Raw genomic sequence first — 19,045 nt, forward strand, 5'->3', positions numbered from 1 at the left:
TTACTTGCTTTTGATGGGAGATTCCGGGAGATGCCAAGACTTGCTCAGAAAGCATGCATTTGGGGCACCAGGGTGCTTGGGTGTGCCATGCTGGTGCAGTGTGTGTGTGTGTGTGTGTGTGTGTGTGTGTGTGTGTGTTGTGCAGGTGTACTGTGCGTGTGTTCAGGCCCCATGGTAGCTGTATACACACGACTGTCCACGAGTGTGTCTGGGGGTGGGGGTGGGGGTGGGGGGGACAGAGGAAGGGCCTCCCCATCGCGCGGCCAAGGAGATCAGTGCGCTTCATCCTGCTTCCAGGGAGCGGCTGCCAGGGTCTAAGGCCACCAGCCCCAAGTTTTGGTGTCTGTAGCTGCCAGGCCATGAGGCTGGTGGCTCTGACCTGACCCCTCCGAAAGCCCTGAGCGGCGGCACCGTCGCTCCCAGAGCAGACAAGCCTGGGTCTCGGGGACTCCGGAGGGCCGCGCAAGCAGGTGCCCACGGGCTGGATGCCCCCGGCGCGCCAACGTCTGGCAGTGGGTTCCCACAGCGACACCTAACGCGGCCGTGGCCCCGTGGAGGCCTGAGGGCGTAGGCGGTCAGTGGGGGCGGGGAGGCAGGAAGGGGGGCCCGGGGTCCTGCCCGCGCCCGCCCGGTGCCTACCTGAGTTGGAGCGCTTCTTCGGGGCCTTGAGGCTGCGGCAGCGGCCGCCCACGGAGCTGCTGTTGTCGCTCGTGGAGTCGTGCGCGGAGGACGCGCTGCCGGTGGCCTCGCTGTCGCGCGGCACGCTCTCGTAGCCGCTGCTGCCGCCGCTGTGGTAGAACAGGGCCGTCTTGCCCATGGCGGGCGGCAGCTCGCCGCTCAGCACGCTGCTGTTGTCGCTGCCGTGGCCGCTGCTGCAGCGGTGCGGCCGGCGCGGCGGCGTCACCTTGCTGTAGGGCGAGGGCAGCGGGGGCGCGGCCGGCCGCTCGTCGCCCCCCGCGCGCCCGCCCGCGCCGCCCTGCAGCAGCTCGGAGATGCGCCCGTTGACGGCGCGCGGCGGCGGCTTGCCGGCGGGCCCGGCGCCCCGGCTGCGGCTGAGGGACTGCGTGGACCAGGACGTGGGCTTGGCGCTGGCCGCCAGCCCCGGGCTCTGGCCCACCGCCTGCGGCAGGGACTTGGTGGAGAAGCTGAGCGTCTTGGTGGTGGCGGTGGCCAGGCTGCGCGCCTTGGGGCTGGCCAGCAGGAGCTTGCTCACCGCCGAGATCTTGCACGTGCCGGCCTTGGGCGACGCGACGGCGCCGGGGGCGCCGGCGGCGGCGGCAGGCGGCGCGGGGCCCAGGGCGGTGGGCGAGGCCCCGGCGCCCCCGGCGCCCCCGCGGCCCGGGCTCCTCCCCGCGCGGGGCATCGTGCTGTCCTTGCCCGCGTGCGCCCGCCAGCTCCCCGCGCACAGGCTCTCGGCCCTCTCCAGCGACAGGCACTCGTAGTGGCTGACGGTGGCCCTGCCGAGGGAGTTGGTCCTGCTGGCCAGCTGCTCCAGCTTGGCGCTGAACAGCCGGCTGCTGCTGCTGGCCTCCTTGGCCTGGCCGCCGGCCTCATCCGGGAACGGGGCCAGGAGGGGCGCCGCGGGGTGCGACGGGCTGCTGGTGCCGCTGCTGCAGGCGCTGTGCTGGGGGCTGGCCCGGTTCTTCTGGTCCAGGCTGGACTTGCGGACGGGCGGCAGAGGGGGCGTCCCTTTGGGCCGGGCCAGCATACAGTGCTTGGGCGACGCCGCCTTCCTCTCCAAGGCCGCCTTGCAGGGCGACGCGCCCTGGGCGCTGCCCAGCCCGTTGGTCTCCGCGGCGCAGTGGTAGAACGGACTGCCCGGCTCCTCCTGCCGGCTGGCCTTCTGGAAAGCCCTGGGAAGGCTGCTGGACTTCAGGCCTCTGTTGGGGTGCACGGGGCTCTGGGCGGCCACACCGGGCAGGGCCATCTCACAGCCATCCGCAACCCTCCTGAGGTTGTCGCTCCCGGGGGAAGCGGACACCTCCCCGCTGCTGCTGCTCAGCCTGTCCCCAGGGCTGGCCTTCCTGTCCTGCTCTGCTCTGGCCTCAGGCTTTGCGGGGGGGCCTGTGGCGGCCTCACGGCCGGCCCCTTCTTCACCGGGATAGGCGCTCTCTTTCTTTACCTCCTCTTCCCGTTTTAGCCAAGGGTCCTCAAATCTCATCTCTGTCTTCGCACCGGTTTCCCGGCTGTCCTGGGGCTGGGCTGCTCTGGGCGCTGAGCTCACCCCGGGGGCGATGGACGCCTCGGGCCCTTGGACGGGCCGGGGGCTCACGGCAATGCAGGGGTAGACTGTGATGTTGGTCTTCATGGGGATGTACCCTTCGCAGCTGCTCAGGTCTGCTGTGTTGGAGATGGTGACCATGGCCTTGCCCAGCGTGGATATCTTGCAGCCCTGGATGGGGGTCGCCTTGTCGAAAGAGTCCTCCCCCACGTCAGACAGGATGAGCAAACCGTCGGGGCCCGCCTCGGGCTTCTCCCGGCACACCACGGGGCTGCTCTGGATGCCGCCGCCCAGCTCCGAGGCCGGAGGATCGGCCATGGCCTCCCCGTGCCCGAAGCACGTCTGGGCGATGAAACTGTGGCAGGACTGCTCGCCATCGCTGCCGGCGCTCACCTCGCTCAGCCAGGAGCTGATGGAGGAACGTTGGCTCCCGGCCTCGCGGGCCTTCTCGTCCAGGGTCAGCTTCGGGAGGGGCAGGAACTGCGTGATGCTGACCTCGGACACGGGGGCCACGCTGGAGTAGCACTCGAGATCCTCGCTGATGCTGCCGATGATGCTGACGGGCCGGGAGCCCGAGGCCAGGGCCTGCACGGAGCAGTCGCTGTTGAAGCTGATGATGCTGGTGGGGCGGCCGCCGTCCAGGACGCCGCTGATGGTCAGCTCCTCCACCAGCGTGAACACCAGCTCGTCCTCGCCGTTCAGCTCCAGGGGCTGCTGCACCGTCACCGTCGTGGTGCTCAGGACCTCCTTCTTGGGGTCTGGAGAGGTGGCCCCCTGGTGCTCGTCATCGACCGGGCTTTCGGGGAACCCTTGGCTCCCAGCGGACATGGACTTCTTCAGAACCTGGGGGCTCATTCCAACTGGGGGGGTCCGCACCTCAGGCTGCAGCAGGGACTCGCTGGATACCGTGCAGGCGTCCTTGCTCAAGGGAGGCAGGGGGGCAGGAGAGGGCAGGACACCCTTCTGGGTGTAGACTTTGCACCTCTGGGAGGGAGAGCTGGCCGGCTTGTACTCGGAGGTCTTGGACAGGCTGGCGATGCCCAGCCGCGGGGACCCCATCGGCCTGGGCTTGCCTTCCACGAAGCCACAGGAGTTCAGGCTTTCTCGGCTGCTCTGGAGGCTGGGGCTCTGCGTGAGCTGGGAAGCAGCGTGCTGGCCGCCGCCGCCGCCGCCGCCGCCCGGGATGCTCCTGGGCAAGGCAGGGCTGGGGCTGCCAGGCAGAGCCGGGGTGGGGCCGGGCGAGTGATTCCTCTGCATCTTGGAGGCGGGAGGGTCGGTGCCTTCTCTGTCAGTCAGCTGCCCGTCGGACCCGGCCTCTTCCTTCTCAGACTCACAGAGTGGGTTGGCCCCAGCCGCCTGGCTTAACGGGGGACCCTTGCCCGCTTGCTGGGCCCCAAACTGGACCGGCAGCTCTTCGAAAGGAAACTGACTGGGCTCCTCGCTGCCGTCGATACAGTCCAGCCTCTCCTGCAGCTCGGCAAACGTGTTGCACTTCAGACAGTCCCTTTCCGACTTGCCGGCCGCAGCCCCTCCGGCCTCTGGGGGCCGGCCGTCGCCCCGTGCCTTCTGCAGGGCGGGCACGATGGGGACAAAGTCTGGGGGGCCCTCGTTGTCGGTGAGCTCTTTGTCGGAGAGGGCCGTGCCATTGGGCCCGATGTAGATGACCGTGTCGCAGGACTGCTCGCTGCTCGAGGAGTAGTCGGGGTCGCTGGACAGCGGGGGGATGGGGAAGTCCGGGTCCCCCGCGGCCCTGGCGTGGAAGGGTCTCAGCTGGGTGGGCCTTCGCATCCTGCCTTCCTCGCAGGAGCTCTCCCCACCGGACGAGCTTGACGTGTACTGAAGATGAGAACGGGGAGGTTAGCCGGGGCGGGCCTCCCGGCGAGCCCACAGCGGCTCCGAACAGGCCCCCCAGGTCACCCCGGTTCCCCTCCCTGCGTCAGGCTGTTCCTCGTGGTGCATCAGGCCAGCGTGCCCCAGCTTGCCACACCGTGGCCTCTAGTGAGAACGGCCCATGTGGCACGCTGGGGAACAGAGCCTGCTCAGGACAGGTGACCAGCCCGGGCCCCGGGTGACCTCCTGAGGGCAGACAGGTCACTACCGTGGCATACCCCAGCCGTCTGTGGTACCCTGCGTCACACAGGTTGTAAAAGCCCGTTTTTTACCCCCCCTCCCCACTCCCCCCCATACACAGAAAGACACAAAAAGGAAAAAGCTTCCCGCTTCACCAGCTGGCCTGGCGACCACAGTTGTGATGGCTTTCTGCCACATTCTGGTCATGCCACCAGGGTCCTGGCTTTGCCTCTGCCCTAGAAAGCAAGGCTGGTAGTTTCTGCCAGGCTCCTCGCATCCACCAGAAACCACTGTATTAACGTGGCAAAGCCCAGGAGCCCATAAATGATTCCTGGAAATGTGGGAGAAGTAGCACCACGTGAGCAAAGCACTAATCCAAAGATGGGCTCAGCCAGTCGCAGGACAGGGTTTCCATCTACGTGGGACCAGGGCAGGGAGGGAGACACGGAGTGTTTCCCGTCCTACCCAGATGCCTGATGTGGGCCTAGTGCTCCCAGTTAGGGGTCCAGGCTGGATGACTAGCAGCTGGCGGGGCTAGGGGGCACGGACTTCATCATCCTCCCCGACCCCCCGACCATCGTCAGCATCGCCTGCCCCCCCACCCCCGCCCCGGTGCTCAGGAATTAGGAATACCGGCTCGGCTCCAGGGTAGGGCTCCCAAAGCATCTACACCCGCTGCACCCCCTGGGAGCTCCCTACCTTCGTCTTCTTTTTCTTCATCCTCAAGACTCTCGAGGCGATCTGGATGGTGGACAGGGTCTCCGCGTAGTTGCCGGCGGCCGCCGAGATGTGCGCGATCATGGTGGTGCGACAGTTCACGTTCCCCAGGGACTCTCGCAGCAGCATGGTGAGTTTGCTCTCTCTGCCAAACAAAGTGAATTAAGGCTGCATTAGTGGGTCATGCTTCACATTGGCTGTCAGGGTAGGACCGCGGGCCTCCTCGTGGCTTTTTTGTTGTGGGCAGCAGGGTTTTTTTTTCCCCCCATTTTTTAAAAAAAGGGCGTACTAATTAACATCATTTTCTAGCACACGGCTGTTTGTAGCGGGCAGGCGAGCAAGGGCTTCTAACCCCAAGGATGGAATCCACGTGACACACCTCCCTTGGCACTCGTGTCCCGCTCCTGGGTACGCCCGTGCATCTGTGTGCGCCCACCGGGCGCTGTGCACGACGGGACCTGGGGATAGGAACTGGAGGAAGGGAGAAGACGGCTCTGTGACTGATTCGGCAGGCCGCGTGCACACACAGCCCTTCTTTGCAAGTGTCTGCGCGCGAGCGGTCCCTGCAAGGCAAAGTGGTTTGCCAGCCACGAACCTGCGTGTTAGATCCGTGTGTCTGCAACATACCCAGTTTGTTTGCGAGAGTGGCAAGCACTTTATCACCATCTGTCTCTTCCTCTCGTGCCTGCACGTGGTGGCAATGCAGGAGAAGGTGTCTGTGTTCCCGATTACGAGTGGAGAAACAGACACGGGCCCGAGCACTCAATCCGTCGGCCACAGAACGCAGACCTTTCTAGAAAGGCCTCCTCTGGGGACTCTGCAGGTGCCGTGTGGGGCCAGGGCCCTGAGTGGTGATAATGAGGCTCAGGACTTTACAGATGGTGGTTGCAGGCTCTTCCAAAACTGACCTGGAGCGATGGTGCATGTGTTTCCATTCCTGCACGTGTCCCAACAGTCTCCCTGCCTCGCTCTTAAAAGGCTTCTGCTTACATCATCATCAGCCCTCTCCTCTCAACTGCTGCCAGATGTCATTTCACCTCTGGAAGCTTCCCTGATCCCAAAGGCAGAGGCAGCCTCTGCGTCTCCCGTGCCCTGTGTGCATAGCTGTGCGTTGTGTTCAGAATGCCAGGTTCCGGGGGCTCGTCCTCACGTCCGTGTGCCCACCAGGCTGTCAGCCGGCCACCCCCTGCAGAGCTCCCTGGAGAGGGACCGTCCAGCTCGGCAGACCCAGTGTGAGAGGCAGGCTGCTGTCAGCAGAGATCAGGCCTTGGAAACGGGGAAACCCTTTCACACGTGACCTGCATGGGGCCTTCGGGGAGGAAGACTGCGGGGTGAGAGCCAGAGTTTGCCTTTTCCATCTGGAACCAATTAAGGTGTCAGTTCGGGACGCCGGGCTCACTCTGGCTCAGTTCCAGGGCAATTAAAAAAAACGCATCAGGGTTTTCCTTCAGCCGAAATCGTCAATGATGAAAGTCGTGGAAGGAGAATGTTGCAGACTGAATGCAAGCAAGCTAACCCCCAAAGTGATGCTATCGGGGGGGGGGGGCCTTCGGGAGGTGACCAGTCACAAGGGCAGTGCTGTCATCGACGAGAACAGCGCTCTTATAAGGGGGACTTCCAGGGGAGTTCGCTCGCTCCTTCCACCATCGGAGGCTGTCACCAGAAGGCAGCCGTCTATGAACCAGGAAGCTGCCTCACCGGACACCAGACCTGCTAACACCTTGTTGAACCTCCAGCCTGAGACATACATGTCTGCTGTTTGAGGCCCTCCGTCTGTGGTTATTTTGTCAGAGCGGCCTCAACGGACTGAGACAGGGAAGGGGGTGTGCAGAAGGATTGAGGCCTCGCTGCAAACACTCATCTGCCTTCAAAATGTTTCCAGCAGGCAGGTCACGGATGCCACCAGAGCTGACAGCCGGACGGGTCCCACCCCCGGCACACACTCTCCGCGGAGACCCTGCACCTGCCTGAGTCTAGGGTTTTGTCTTCACTGTGTCTTCGAGTGGAAGACACATCCCATCAGGGCGAAGTCGTGACCGCTGCAGTCAATTCTTACTGTCCAAGGTGGTTGTGGTCTATTAAGTCACTGTGAACCCTGAAGCAGTGAGTCCAGATGGGAACGGTTCCTCGGGGCCACTGGTCAGTTTCCCGTCAATGAATCGATCGATACATAACCTCGTTTCACGTGTTTCTGTTTAGAACACCTGATTTAATACACATTCCTTACAAATGATGAACTACGTGCACTATTTCTTTAGAACAAAACACTAGCTGAGGGTCTATTTTTCTGACCCTAGGTAATAAGAACATACATTTCTTTGGCTTTTTCAGCCTCACAATATTGTCCACTATGCTTTTTTTTTTTTTTTTTTTTGAAATTTTTAAATTATTTATTTATTTTTCATGTTTTTATTTTTGAGGGAGAGAGAGAGGCAGAGACAGAGCATGAGCAGGGGAGGGGCAGAGAGAGAGGGAGACACAGATTCTGAAGCAGGCTCCAGGCTCTGAGCTGTCAGCACAGAGCCCGACGTGGGGCTCGAACTCACTAGCGGTGAGATCATGACCTGAGCCGAAGTCGGACGCTCAACCAAGGGGTTCACCCAGGCGCCCTAATGTTTTTTTGTTTTTGTTTTTAATTTGATCATTCATCTTATGAATCCATAAAGAGAGCCATTTATCTGTAGTTTCATCATGCATTTTAGATGTTACCTTACTCTTTCTGAAGCAGCCTGATGCACAGGTCAGTGAATTCCCTCTTCCTCTTTCTGGATGTACCAGATTGTTGACTCGTTAACACTGAATTCATGCCAAACGGCACTACAACTCATACCTGAACGAGGCTTCTCGAAGATACATATTTTCTCCGTAAGGCACGTCACTGCCTTCTCGCACCAACGAACGCCGGGCCACCCCCACAGCACTGTGCTTGGGGGCCTTTTCGGCAGTGAAACCGCCAACAAAAAGCACACAGATACAAACAACGTGGCACCAAACAGGACTCTGAAGAGGAGCCTTGTTTACAAGAAGAGAGGCGAGACGAGGAGGCAGAGGGCTGGCTTGTCCCATCTCAGCTGGGGATGGCACATCAAGCCACCCCACGTTTGGGCCGCTGTGCACGTCCGCAAACGACAGCAAAGGCGCCACTCGAGCTGAGTTTGAACGTGATTCGTAAACACGGAACCTGCAGCTGATGAGGATCACGTGTCCCACAAAGTCCCCTGGTGTGAATGCCTGCTAACCGTCATGCTCTGCTGAGGGCACGCTCCCTCCTGCGTGTGACCGCGTGTCCGTCCTCAGGAAGAGGGGCCAGGAGGAGCAGGCAGAACACGGTTACATCGCACTGTCTGCCCTGTGCATTTCCACCCGGCTCCCCCTTCATCAGTCAATCGTAGGATGATTTTTTTCCCCAAGTCCACACTGTCGGAAGAAGCCGGGGCACGTTGCTTGGCAACCGGCGTTTTAGCTCTCCTCGAGGAAAGCCAGTAAAACTGCTGGCAAGACTCTTTCACACGGGCCTCTCTAGACTCTAAAACATATCCTTATGGGAATGAAAAATGGTGGCTATAAAGCTTGGGTTCTCTTCTGCCTCGTGATGATCTTTTAACTTGGAACAAAGACAGTTAAGTTGGGGAGGGAAGGTGAAAAAAGGGGCAGGGTACTAAAGGCTGAAAACTGCGGATTTAACTTGGTGGCTGGGGTAGGAAAATAAAAAGATTCAAAAGAGTTTCCAGGGCAAGAGTCAGCATGGACTCAGTCTACGTCTCTGTGTTACGGCTGAGGCAGGAGGAAGGGAAACGCACAGGTGCAGGGCCAGTGGCCCCCAAGGCCCAGCTCCAGGCTGGATGGGGGACTTAGGGGCCATGTGGGAGGGGTCCTTGCTGCGCAGGATGGCGTGGGTGGGGGGCAGGAGCCGACTGCAGTCTGGGGAAGGCCTGGGCCAGTCTTCCAAGCCCCCGTGTGCCCGGCACACATATTCACCTTTTTTCCGCCCCACCCTGCATACATCTTTTATTTTCTATTTCTTTTCAATGGTTATTTATTTTTGAGAGAGAGACAGAGACAGAGCACGAGTGGGGGAGAGGCAGAAAGAGAGAGGGAGACACAGAATCCAAAGCAGGCTCCAGGCTCCAAGCTGTCAGCACAGAGCCCAACGCGGGGCTTGAACCCATGAACCGCAAGATCATGACCTGAGCTGAAGTCGGAGGCTTAACTGACTGAGCCACCCAGGCGCCCCTGCACACACCTTTTAAAATGGGTTTTGGAACAATGTCTTCCTTTAAAAAATAAACCGACCTTTTATTGGACAAAAGAATGGGAGAGTGAACAAATGGTAATGGTAATAATTCAAAAAGAGCATGATGAGCAGGTGGTCCCCTAGGGCAGGGCCTGCAGGCCAAATCCAGCCCACCACCTGTTTTTGTAAATAAAGTTTTATCGGAACACAGCCACACCTGTTTGTTAACATATTGCCTCTCGCTGTTCTCGTGCTGCAACAGCAGAGTCGAGTAGTGGCGATGGAGCCCGAGTGGCCCATCAAGCCACAAATGTTTACTCTCTGCTCCTTTACGGAAAAAAGGGTGTTATTTTTGACCTGTGTTCTAGAGTAACAACATAACGCGGTCTCATCCCAGACACGGCACCAAAGAGTCAGCAAGCTGAGCGTGAAGGTGGGTTGCGATTTCCTTACTATTCAACGATCTCTTCCTGAGTGGACATTCTGCGTTGTCTCTCTTTTAGTTGAGATGTTTCACAAGGGGAGAGCGGAAGTCAGCATGATAGAAACCGGCGAGGGACAAATCCCAAGCTATAGGCTCACTCGAGCACCAGGACACATTATGGGCAACTGCCTGGATCACCTCCCGTTTCATCCAGAAGCAGAGCCCGTCCTTCTGAAGGGGCTGTGAGGCTGGGCCCGTTATCTGCAGCGGCCCGTTCAGGAGACACGGTACCGAGCACATCGGGTACCATACAGGTGCGAGGTCACACTGTATCCAGTGAGGGACACACGCAGGTAAAACGCATTGTGACATCATCGTTAAAGCCAATGACACAAGGACATCTAATACTACACACGATAAGGAAAGCGCCCTCCAGCCTGAGGGGCGTCCCCAGTCACTGTGACTCCCACACCTCCACAGTGACAGCACCGTCTGTCTCCGTGGCTGGGATTCCCCTACGTGGTGTTTATTTGTTGAGGTCCCTAAAACACCCAACAAAACTCTGAATTCCTTTCTGAAAGGGTGGTCCAGAATCCATAGATCATTATTCGTTGACCCTCCGGAGGGGCAACCCTCCCAAATGGTGAGGGGTACAGGTCCTCTGATGAAATACGATACCCGCATCACGCTGCAGTGTCAGCCCAAGAATTTCACAAGAAAAAGGCCATGCCTTTCCTGAGCAGTGTTAAATATACTCCTTTTCCAGAAAGGTGGGGAGGAACCCTGGAGGCAGAAAGTGGGGCATCTGTGAACCATGTCCTTCTGAAGGAGACAGAGACGGCCAGCTCTGACTCACCACGTCGGGCAGCCTGACAACAGCACCACAGGATGACCTTCTTTCACGCCCTGCTTCCCGTGAGAGAGACACCACAGGTGTCCACTGGTAACGTGCGTGGGGGCCCTTCAGCACCCACACCGAGAGGGCTCAGAATCAAGCAAGAAGAGACTGTGCCTTTTCCCTCATGTCAGTTCTTAATGAAGCGTGGAAAGAAAGGAGCTTAGTTAATCCAGAAGACTAATTAAGCTCCGGGACAATCTGCAAGAGAGAGAGCCCTGTGGGCGGCAAGACTCACAGCAGACATAGACACCAGAAACACGGGCACACGGCTACCCACGCTGCCCCATGCAGGCCTGCTTTCCTCCAGAAACACGACAGTGTTTTCCTTTAAGTGATACACCATCGGTATTGAAGAATGGAGACCACGCACACGGAATTCAGGTGGGTGTCAGAGACCCAGATCAAGGTAACAGTGAACATTTAAATGCCAAAAAAAAAAAAAAAAAAAACCCACGTTGGCAACCCTCGCATTCTGTTTTTTAGAGAGAGAGAGAGAGCAAGAGAGTGCAACACTCCATGCTCAGCATGGGGCCGGAAGCGGGGCTCAATCCCACGACCCTGGGATTCTGACCTCAGCTGAAATTAGAGTTGGACGCTCAACCGACAGATCTCCCAGTTGCCCCATCACTCACATTCTTAAGGATATGACCCTGGAGCCACACTGCATTCCGGAAAGCATCCCACTTTCTATCCACTTTACCTGTAACCTGCCAGAATGTGTTGTAGAGCCTCAGGCCGACAGCTTGACCCGCTGGGCAAGAGTTGCTAGGTCTCAGGCCAGCTCCAAGGGTTCTGACCTCCCAGCTCTGCCCCCAGGCCCCAGACCCCTGCATTTACCCACTGGCCACCAGGAGGAGAGAGGAGAGTGAAAAGGTAGCACGAACAGAAAGGAAGAGAAGAGGCAGATTAAAATCGTGAATTTGGGCCGAGTCTGGACACAAATGGAATTTTCCACTCTCTCTCTCACTGACCCTGCCTCCTTCCTATTTACATCCTACTGGTCTGTGAACATCCTTTCTTACTGTCACCTAATGGGTCGCTAGTGAGTGACCTCCTGAGGCCAGCCTAAGTATTGGGGACCAGGGTCCCAAGACATCAGCATCCATGGCCCAATGTGGACCACATCTGTGTTTTTGTCTTTGTTTTTGTTTTCACCCCGTTAGAAAGAGGGTTGAGCAGAGGACACCAGCCCCACTGGGTGAGGGCAATTCTCGTGCCTCTGTCTTCTAGGTCCCAAGGACATGCCTTCTTGACACTGTTGAGTTGACAGATTGAAATACATACATCCACAGGGGAAAAGCACTTCCCTCGAGTTTATTTATTTGTAAGCGTGTTGCTGACTCCCTTCTCACGACTGCTTCACAGACCTGCACGCTTTTGGGAGGAGACTTCGTGCCTCCTCTTTGGGGAAGCCGTCTGCTCTGCAGGAACGGCCTTCACTCAGCAATGTTCCCCTCAAGGGTGCCAACCTCTCAAGGCATGAACGATCCGGATCCTGGTGCCACAGAAGAACCAACAGCTTGGTACAGACCAAGCTATCCTAATGCATTTTCTTTTTCTTTTTTTTTTTTTCAACGTTTTTTATTTATTTTTGGGACAGAGAGAGACAGAGCATGAACGGGGGAGGGGCAGAGAGAGAGGGAGACACAGAATCGGAAACAGGCTCCAGGCTCCGAGCCATCAGCCCAGAGCCTGACGCGGGGCTCGAACTCACGGACCGCGAGATCGTGACCTGGCTGAAGTCGGACGCTTAACCGACTGCGCCACCCAGGCGCCCCTCCTAATGCATTTTCAAAAGGAATAACGTGAAGTTGCTGTGGTTTGGGCATGACGCCATTTGTCCCGCAAACAGTGTGAGCAGGTCTCACTGTGGGACGCTGGGGAGCAGAGTGCAAAATGGGGCAAACCTCCTTCAGTGACAGGGGCTCTGGCTTGTATAATAAAGCACCGGCAAAACCAGCCCCTATTTCCGGCACGTGTGTTAGAGGAGCTTCTGGAAGCACTGGGCATTTAGCCATGTGAGAGATGGAGAGTTCCCTCATCGGGGGGAGCTCGGGGAAGGACCCTGCGGAGAACCACCCGTTGCCAGCTGAAGGGCCAGCCTCTGTGATCCAGCCGGTATACACGTGATGTGGGTGTGTGCCTTGCTTAACCTAAAACTGCCTGTGGGTGGAGGTCCTAAAACTGTAACCAATTGGGAGTGGACAAGGTTAATCTAACTGTTCGCTCACAGAATTCTTTGTTAGACACTGGAGAGCCCTGAGGCACAAACGGCGCCATTTTGGAAGGCTTCTGACACAGAGTAACACACGGGAGCGATGCCTCCTTCCCCGGGCCGTCCTGCTTATCCAAGGCTGGCACCATGGTGGCTCCAGAACTCTGGGGGCAGTGCCCAACGAGAAGCAAGAAAGATGGGACGGTGGCCCACAGGGGGCCTATGTGAAGCAGTACTGCCCCTGACAGACTAGGCACGTGATGGGCATCCATTTGGAAAATATATGGGTGGAAAGCCAGTTCACGTAAGCTAAAGGTTTCGCATTGCAGGTATGGGTTGGGGCCAATGAAAGCTGCTTTCTGACCTGAATAGTTGCCACTGTTCTCAGAGGAAGACAAAGTCTAAGGAAATCTGGGCTGCGTGAGTCCAGTGGAACCTGGATGTCAGTGTTCCATTTATCTGAATAAGATAAAATTCACAGGAGGTTGGCCTGCTTCATGAGAAAGACCAGCTGTAGGGGTGCCTGCGTGGCTCAGTCGGTTAAGCATCCGACTTCGGCTCAGGTCATGATCTCACGGTTCGTGAGTTCGAGCCCCGCGTCGGGCTCTGGGCTGATGGCCCAGAGCCTGGAGCCTGCTTCGGATTCTGTGTCTCCCTCTCTCTGCCCCTCCCCCACTTGCACTCTGTCTCTCTGTCAAAAATAAATAAATATTAAAAAAAATTTAAAAACAGAATAAGGGGCACCTGGATGCTCAGTTGGTTAAGTGTCTGACTTCAGCTCAGGTCATGACCTTGCGGTTCATGGATTCAAGCTCTGCGTCGGGCTCTGTGCTGACAGCTCAGAGCCCGGATCCTGCTTCAGATTCTGTGTGTATGTCTCTCTCTCTCTCTGCCCCTCCTCCACTTGTACTCTGTGCGTGTCTCTCTCTCAAAAATAAATAAACATTAAAAATTTTTTTTAAAAAAAGTTAAAAAAAAAGAATGAAAGATCAGCTATAAGCAGTGAATAGTCTCATTAAAATATTTTAAGAGAAGTATGTGATATAATTTACTTATATAGCTATCAGAACGTTCAAGTTAAAATTCTAACTTAACTGCTTCAGATTTACCTAATAAGACATACTTGCAATGAGTAACCTGGTTATAATACATGGATTCACTTTTATAAACTAAAAGTGTTCCATAGAAAGTTTTCGTGTTTTTTTTTTTTGTTTTTTTGTTGTTTGTTTGTTTGTTTGTTTTTAATTACTCACTTGCTTAACAACTCAGGCCTTCTCCTCTAGAGCAAGGAAAAATCTCCATCCAGTCTCAGTTATTGGCCACTCAGAATTAGTAGAATCTGAATTGCTCTAAATATCCTAAGTTCTGCTCAGGAAAACATACATTCCTTCCAAGACCATAGCACACAGGGATGACAGAAGATACTTTAAAGGTGCTTCATGCAATGAGAATCACAGTATTGAAAGTCTGCCGATTCTAGGACACACTCCTGAATGAAGCTGAGAAATAATTTTAGAACCACAGAATATCACAGTTGGAAGGATTCTCAGGGGTCACTGCATTTTCCGATAAAAGAACTGCCATGATAGCAGGTGATCTGCTTTCTGCCAGAATATTCTTAGTGACTGAGAACTTACCAACTCCCGGGGTACGCTATGTAATATCTTTGAATAGCCTCCATTATTAGAAAGCTCTCTCCTGTACTGAACTTAAATCTTCCTTATGCTTCTAACCATGGGCACTCACTCTGTTCTCTGTGAGCACACAGGGTAAGACTAATTCTTGTGCACACCTTGGCCCTTTACAGTTTAAAAGACATTTATCATATCCTCCTTAAAGGTTCTCTTGCTTGGAAATATTCCCTACTCCTTCCATTGCTCCTCAAACATTTAGTTGGTCGTGCAAACTCATACCAAGCCTCCCTTCGTATGAGTAGTGAAGAATAGGGCTTTGCTCAAAAAGGTCTAGACTTTGTCCTCAGCCTCTGGGAGGTAATCTATGTCATTCCTGTTAGAAGGGTATTTGTTTAAGGTGGGAGCTGACCACACCAGAAAGATCAACCGTGTGATTTAGGTCAGGGGCTTTGGGCTATGCAGGACCAGTCAACCCGTAGACTGAGCACAACCATGTGGGATATCCATCCATTCATCCATCAATCAATCATGCTATGTAAGGTAGTCCCCCAAAAAACTCTGCACACCAAGGCTCAAGTAAGCTTTCTGGGTGGTAATACTCGCGTGTATGTCACACACTGGCACCGGAAGGATCACACACTTTGCACAGACAGAACAACAGAAGCTTTGTGTTTGGACCACTCTGCCTCTTCCTCGGGCTGGTTTTGATCTGTGTCCTTTCTCTGTGATGAATCACAGCTGTGAGTACTTTCAGTGAGGCTGTGAGTCCTCCTACTGAATCACCAAACTCGAGGGTGGTTTCAGGAACCCTTCAAACTCGTACGAGGTGTCAGAAGTCTGGGGCAGACTTGGTGGTTCAAGGATTGCACCCCCAATCCCCACAGTGTGGCTAATTCCAGCCAGCTCTTTTCAGTAAGATCCTGCAACGCTGAGGGTAAAAGCTGTGCTTTTATGTTGACCTTTCTTTTTATTTTGACCTTCCTTTCCAGTAACTTGGACAATGTTAATGGTTAATGACTTATTAGCTCTAGCACAGAAGGGAAAAGATCATATATATATATATATATATATATATATATATATATATATATATACACACACACACATAGACACATACATACATATATATACACACACACACACACACATATATATATATATATTTTTTACTTAGTTTAGCATGATCAGGAGCTAAGAATGTCATCACTTTGATGAAAAAAGAAAAGAAAAACTAAAAACAATAACCTAGAAGGCAAATTAGCAGACCTTACATATAGAAAACGGGCCCAAAGGTTTCCCCTGAATTGCCCAAAATTGTGTATGCTAATGAAGTCTAAGATGCTACCAAGAAGTGCTTAATGAGTCGGTAACAAGATCCTCTACACTTACTAACCATGCAGACTGATCTGTAATAGATGCACACTCAGTAATTAATCTACCTGCAGGACCAGATTAAGAGGAATAATAATGTTTCTATTATTACTGCAGTTAAAAATTTTTTTGACGTTTCTTTGTTTTTGAGAGAGAGAGAGAGAGAGAGAGAGAGAAGCGAGAGCAGGGGAAGGCAGAGAAAGAGAGGGAGACTGTATCCAAAGCAGGCTCCAGGCTCCGAGCTGTCAGCACAGAGCCTGACGCGGGGCTCACACCCATGGATCACGAGATCGTGACCTGAGCGAAAGTCGGACACTTGACCCAGGCACCCCTATTACTGCAGTTTGGAACATAAATACTATTCTGACATTTCTCACATTATTTGAAGTTTCACTTAACTTTTAAAAATTCACATGGCCTCACAGATGATAAAAGCAGCCTGAGTGTCCGCTGATAGATGGGTAAAGAAGAGGTGTTATATATATACAACGGAACATTACTCAGCCTTTTATGCAAGGAATGAAATCTTGCCATTTGCAAGGACACAGATGGAGCTAGACAGTATAATGCTGAGCAAAACAAGTCAAAGAGAAATACCGTCTGATTTCATTCACAGGTGGAATTTAAGACACAAAACACATGAACAAGAAAAAAAAGAGGCAAACCAAGAAACACACTCTTAACGCTAGAGAACAAACAGGTGGTTACCAGAGGGGTGGTAAAATAGGGGGGCGGGGTGAAACGGGATGGGGATTAGGAGTCCACTTATCACAGTGAGCGTTGAGTAATATATACAGTTGTTGAATCACCGTATTGCGAACATCTGAAACTAAGACAACGCTGTAAACTGTAAAAAATTCACTGGGCCACAGCCATTATTAATTATCGATGCTTAGACATTTCTACAGTCCAGTCACGTTTTATAGAGCCGCTGCCACAGTGTAAAGGGGGAGGATAAGTTATGTTGCACTATAACCCATTACACATTCTCCGGGTGAAGATGAGCTCATAGTACTGTGTGGAAGCTTTGCTGTCCTTCAAGTGTAGGTCATCTTCAGGTTTGTGAGCGTCCGTTAATTCCAAGGTCAGAGATCTTTGCGGTAATCCAAAAGGGAGTCAGGCGCTGATGGGTGACAGAGGTGGCGGCAAGAGTCATGTTGCCATGGTGACCCAGAGCCCCTCCCCCCGGTACCTGCTCGCTCCTGTCCTTCTCCGTGGATTTTTAAATTTATTTTTTTTTAATGTTTACTTTTGAAAGAGAGAGAGACAGAGCATGAGCAGAGAAGGGCAGAGAGGGAGAGAGACAGAGACAGAATCTGAAGCAGGCTCCAGACTCTGAGCTATCAGCACAGAGGCCAAAGCGGGGCTCAAACTCATGAGCTGTGAGATCATGACCTGAGCCGAAGTCGGACGCTCAACCGACCGAACCACCCAGACGCCCCTCTTCTCCATGGATTTTTCAAGAATCCTCAAAAAGAGGGCCACCTGGGTGGCTCGGTCGGTTGAGCGTCTGACTTCGGCTCAGGTCATGATCTCACGGTTCCTGAGTGTGAGTCCCGCATCGGGCTCCATGCTGACAGTATGGAGCCTGCTTGGGATTCTCTCTCTCCCTCTGTCTCAAAAGAAATAAATAAATAAACTTTAAACAAACAAGCAAATAAATAAATAAATTCTCAAAAAGAAAATACACGAAGGTTACAAATGGAATTCTTGGACATAACGAAATCCTACTCTCGCCTGGTGCCTTCTCTCAAATCTCTCCCCCTGCCTTCCTGCTACACCACTCCCCACTGGCTGTGTCCCCTGAGAAATACATCTACGTTTTAGGAATGTCCCCATGCTTCTCCATGAGTTGTAATGTCTGTTTCAGGGAAGAAACGTGTACGAAGTGCACGTCTGACGGGGCATCTTGATGGCACCTCTACGTCCAGTCTCTGACTGCCCTTCAGTGTTGATGTTACAACTGTGTGCAATCCGGGCTTTGAAAATCTGCAAGTGTATTTAGAGCCCTTTCAAAAGGACTGTGTTTACCAAAAAGTGGCAGGGAAGCATCTGGAAGGGTTTCGTCTACTTTTTTTTTTTTTTTTTTTTACCAATTCTCTATGCAAAACCCTAAGATGACAGAGCAGTGTGGGTCCTGGGTGCCTTACGGGGCTTTTAATTTCTGGAAACCCAGGTGAGTCCCTCTTGCACCACATTCCTTGGGAAGGCTAGAAAGAGGTTAAATGGCATTAGCCAAAGGGTCCAGGCTTAATGGTAACACTAGGTGACACTCATGATGACCTCCAGTCTCCAGAGTTCAGTTTAGCCAATCCTATGCCTGCTTGCCATCAAAATAAAACAAACAGAGAAAATGCACATATGAGCCCTGAGTGGTCACCTCATTTGCATTCCCTTGACCATGTTTTGATCTTGTGCACACCACGGGCAGGGAAGTCCAATCTCTCTCTGCTCGATCAGACTGCGTATCCGTGCGCTGCCCTTGTGTTGCAGGATAACCTTCAAAGAGACAGGACCGAAGCTGGCTCGCTATTCGAGGCCTGCGGCATAGAATACCACGCTGTCAGAAAGGGTTCAGCCCAGTTCTTGGGAGGACGGATCAGATGATCAAACGTGCTCTCTCCAGTGATACGGAGCTCACATCTCTCCCTGTGCTGTGGCTTTTCTTTCGAGTCATGAGCATGGAGCTTCAAGGTCACGAGGAGGCATTCACTGCTCTCTCCTCCCACCCCTCTCCCCTGCTCCTGACCAACGGCCTTGCAAACACTTGGCTGTGGATACTGAAAGCAGCTCCAGAAGGAACACCATCGCCACAAAGTCCATTATTCACCAAGATGGCGGACTTGGGTGCTGGCCCGATGGGCGGCAGACCAGCACGACCATGGTTCCAAACCACTTGTTATTTCATTGACGGACAGTCTGGGTGGCCTCCTCCTTATCATATAAAGGGTGACAGCGAAGAAGAGTCGGCAGCTTTGGACCTGGTGCTGGACAGAGGGAGGAGGAGGCTGCGAAATATCCCAGACACCTTCCGGCCGGTAGACTCTGACCATCCCACTACTCACGACTCCTTGAGTAAGTGTGGACTTTTGTGCCTCTCCTGTACTGTGGCTCATCCCAGACACTTAGCCTAGAATGCTGTTTACTTTAATCCTATGGAAATTCTTTAACACCCAGCTGCCTTCACTAACCCACCAGTCATCCCCACCAAAGCAAAGCAAAGCAAAACAAAAAACAAAACAAAACAGGAAAAGTCTGATG

The 19,045-nt window shown here is 54.2% G+C and overlaps 1 protein-coding gene across 2 annotated transcripts in view; it reads right to left on the bottom strand.

Moving 5' to 3' along the window:
* The window catches only part of KIF26B (kinesin family member 26B), a 464,521-nt gene that overhangs the window by 15,015 nt on the left and 430,461 nt on the right, over positions 1-19,045 (bottom strand). For both annotated transcript variants that reach the window (XM_060644891.3, XM_060644893.3), the window contains 2 exons: positions 4,991-5,153; positions 640-4,057 (listed from right to left, as the gene is read on the bottom strand). In XM_060644891.3, coding sequence (XP_060500874.3) covers positions 640-4,057; positions 4,991-5,153 — 3,581 coding nt within the window. The remainder of the gene's footprint in view (positions 1-639; positions 4,058-4,990; positions 5,154-19,045) is intronic.

The sequence above is a fragment of the Panthera onca genome, chromosome F1, assembly GCF_046562875.1.
Source record: "Panthera onca isolate mPanOnc1 chromosome F1, mPanOnc1 haplotype 2, whole genome shotgun sequence".
NCBI classification, from domain to species: domain Eukaryota; kingdom Metazoa; phylum Chordata; class Mammalia; order Carnivora; family Felidae; genus Panthera; species Panthera onca.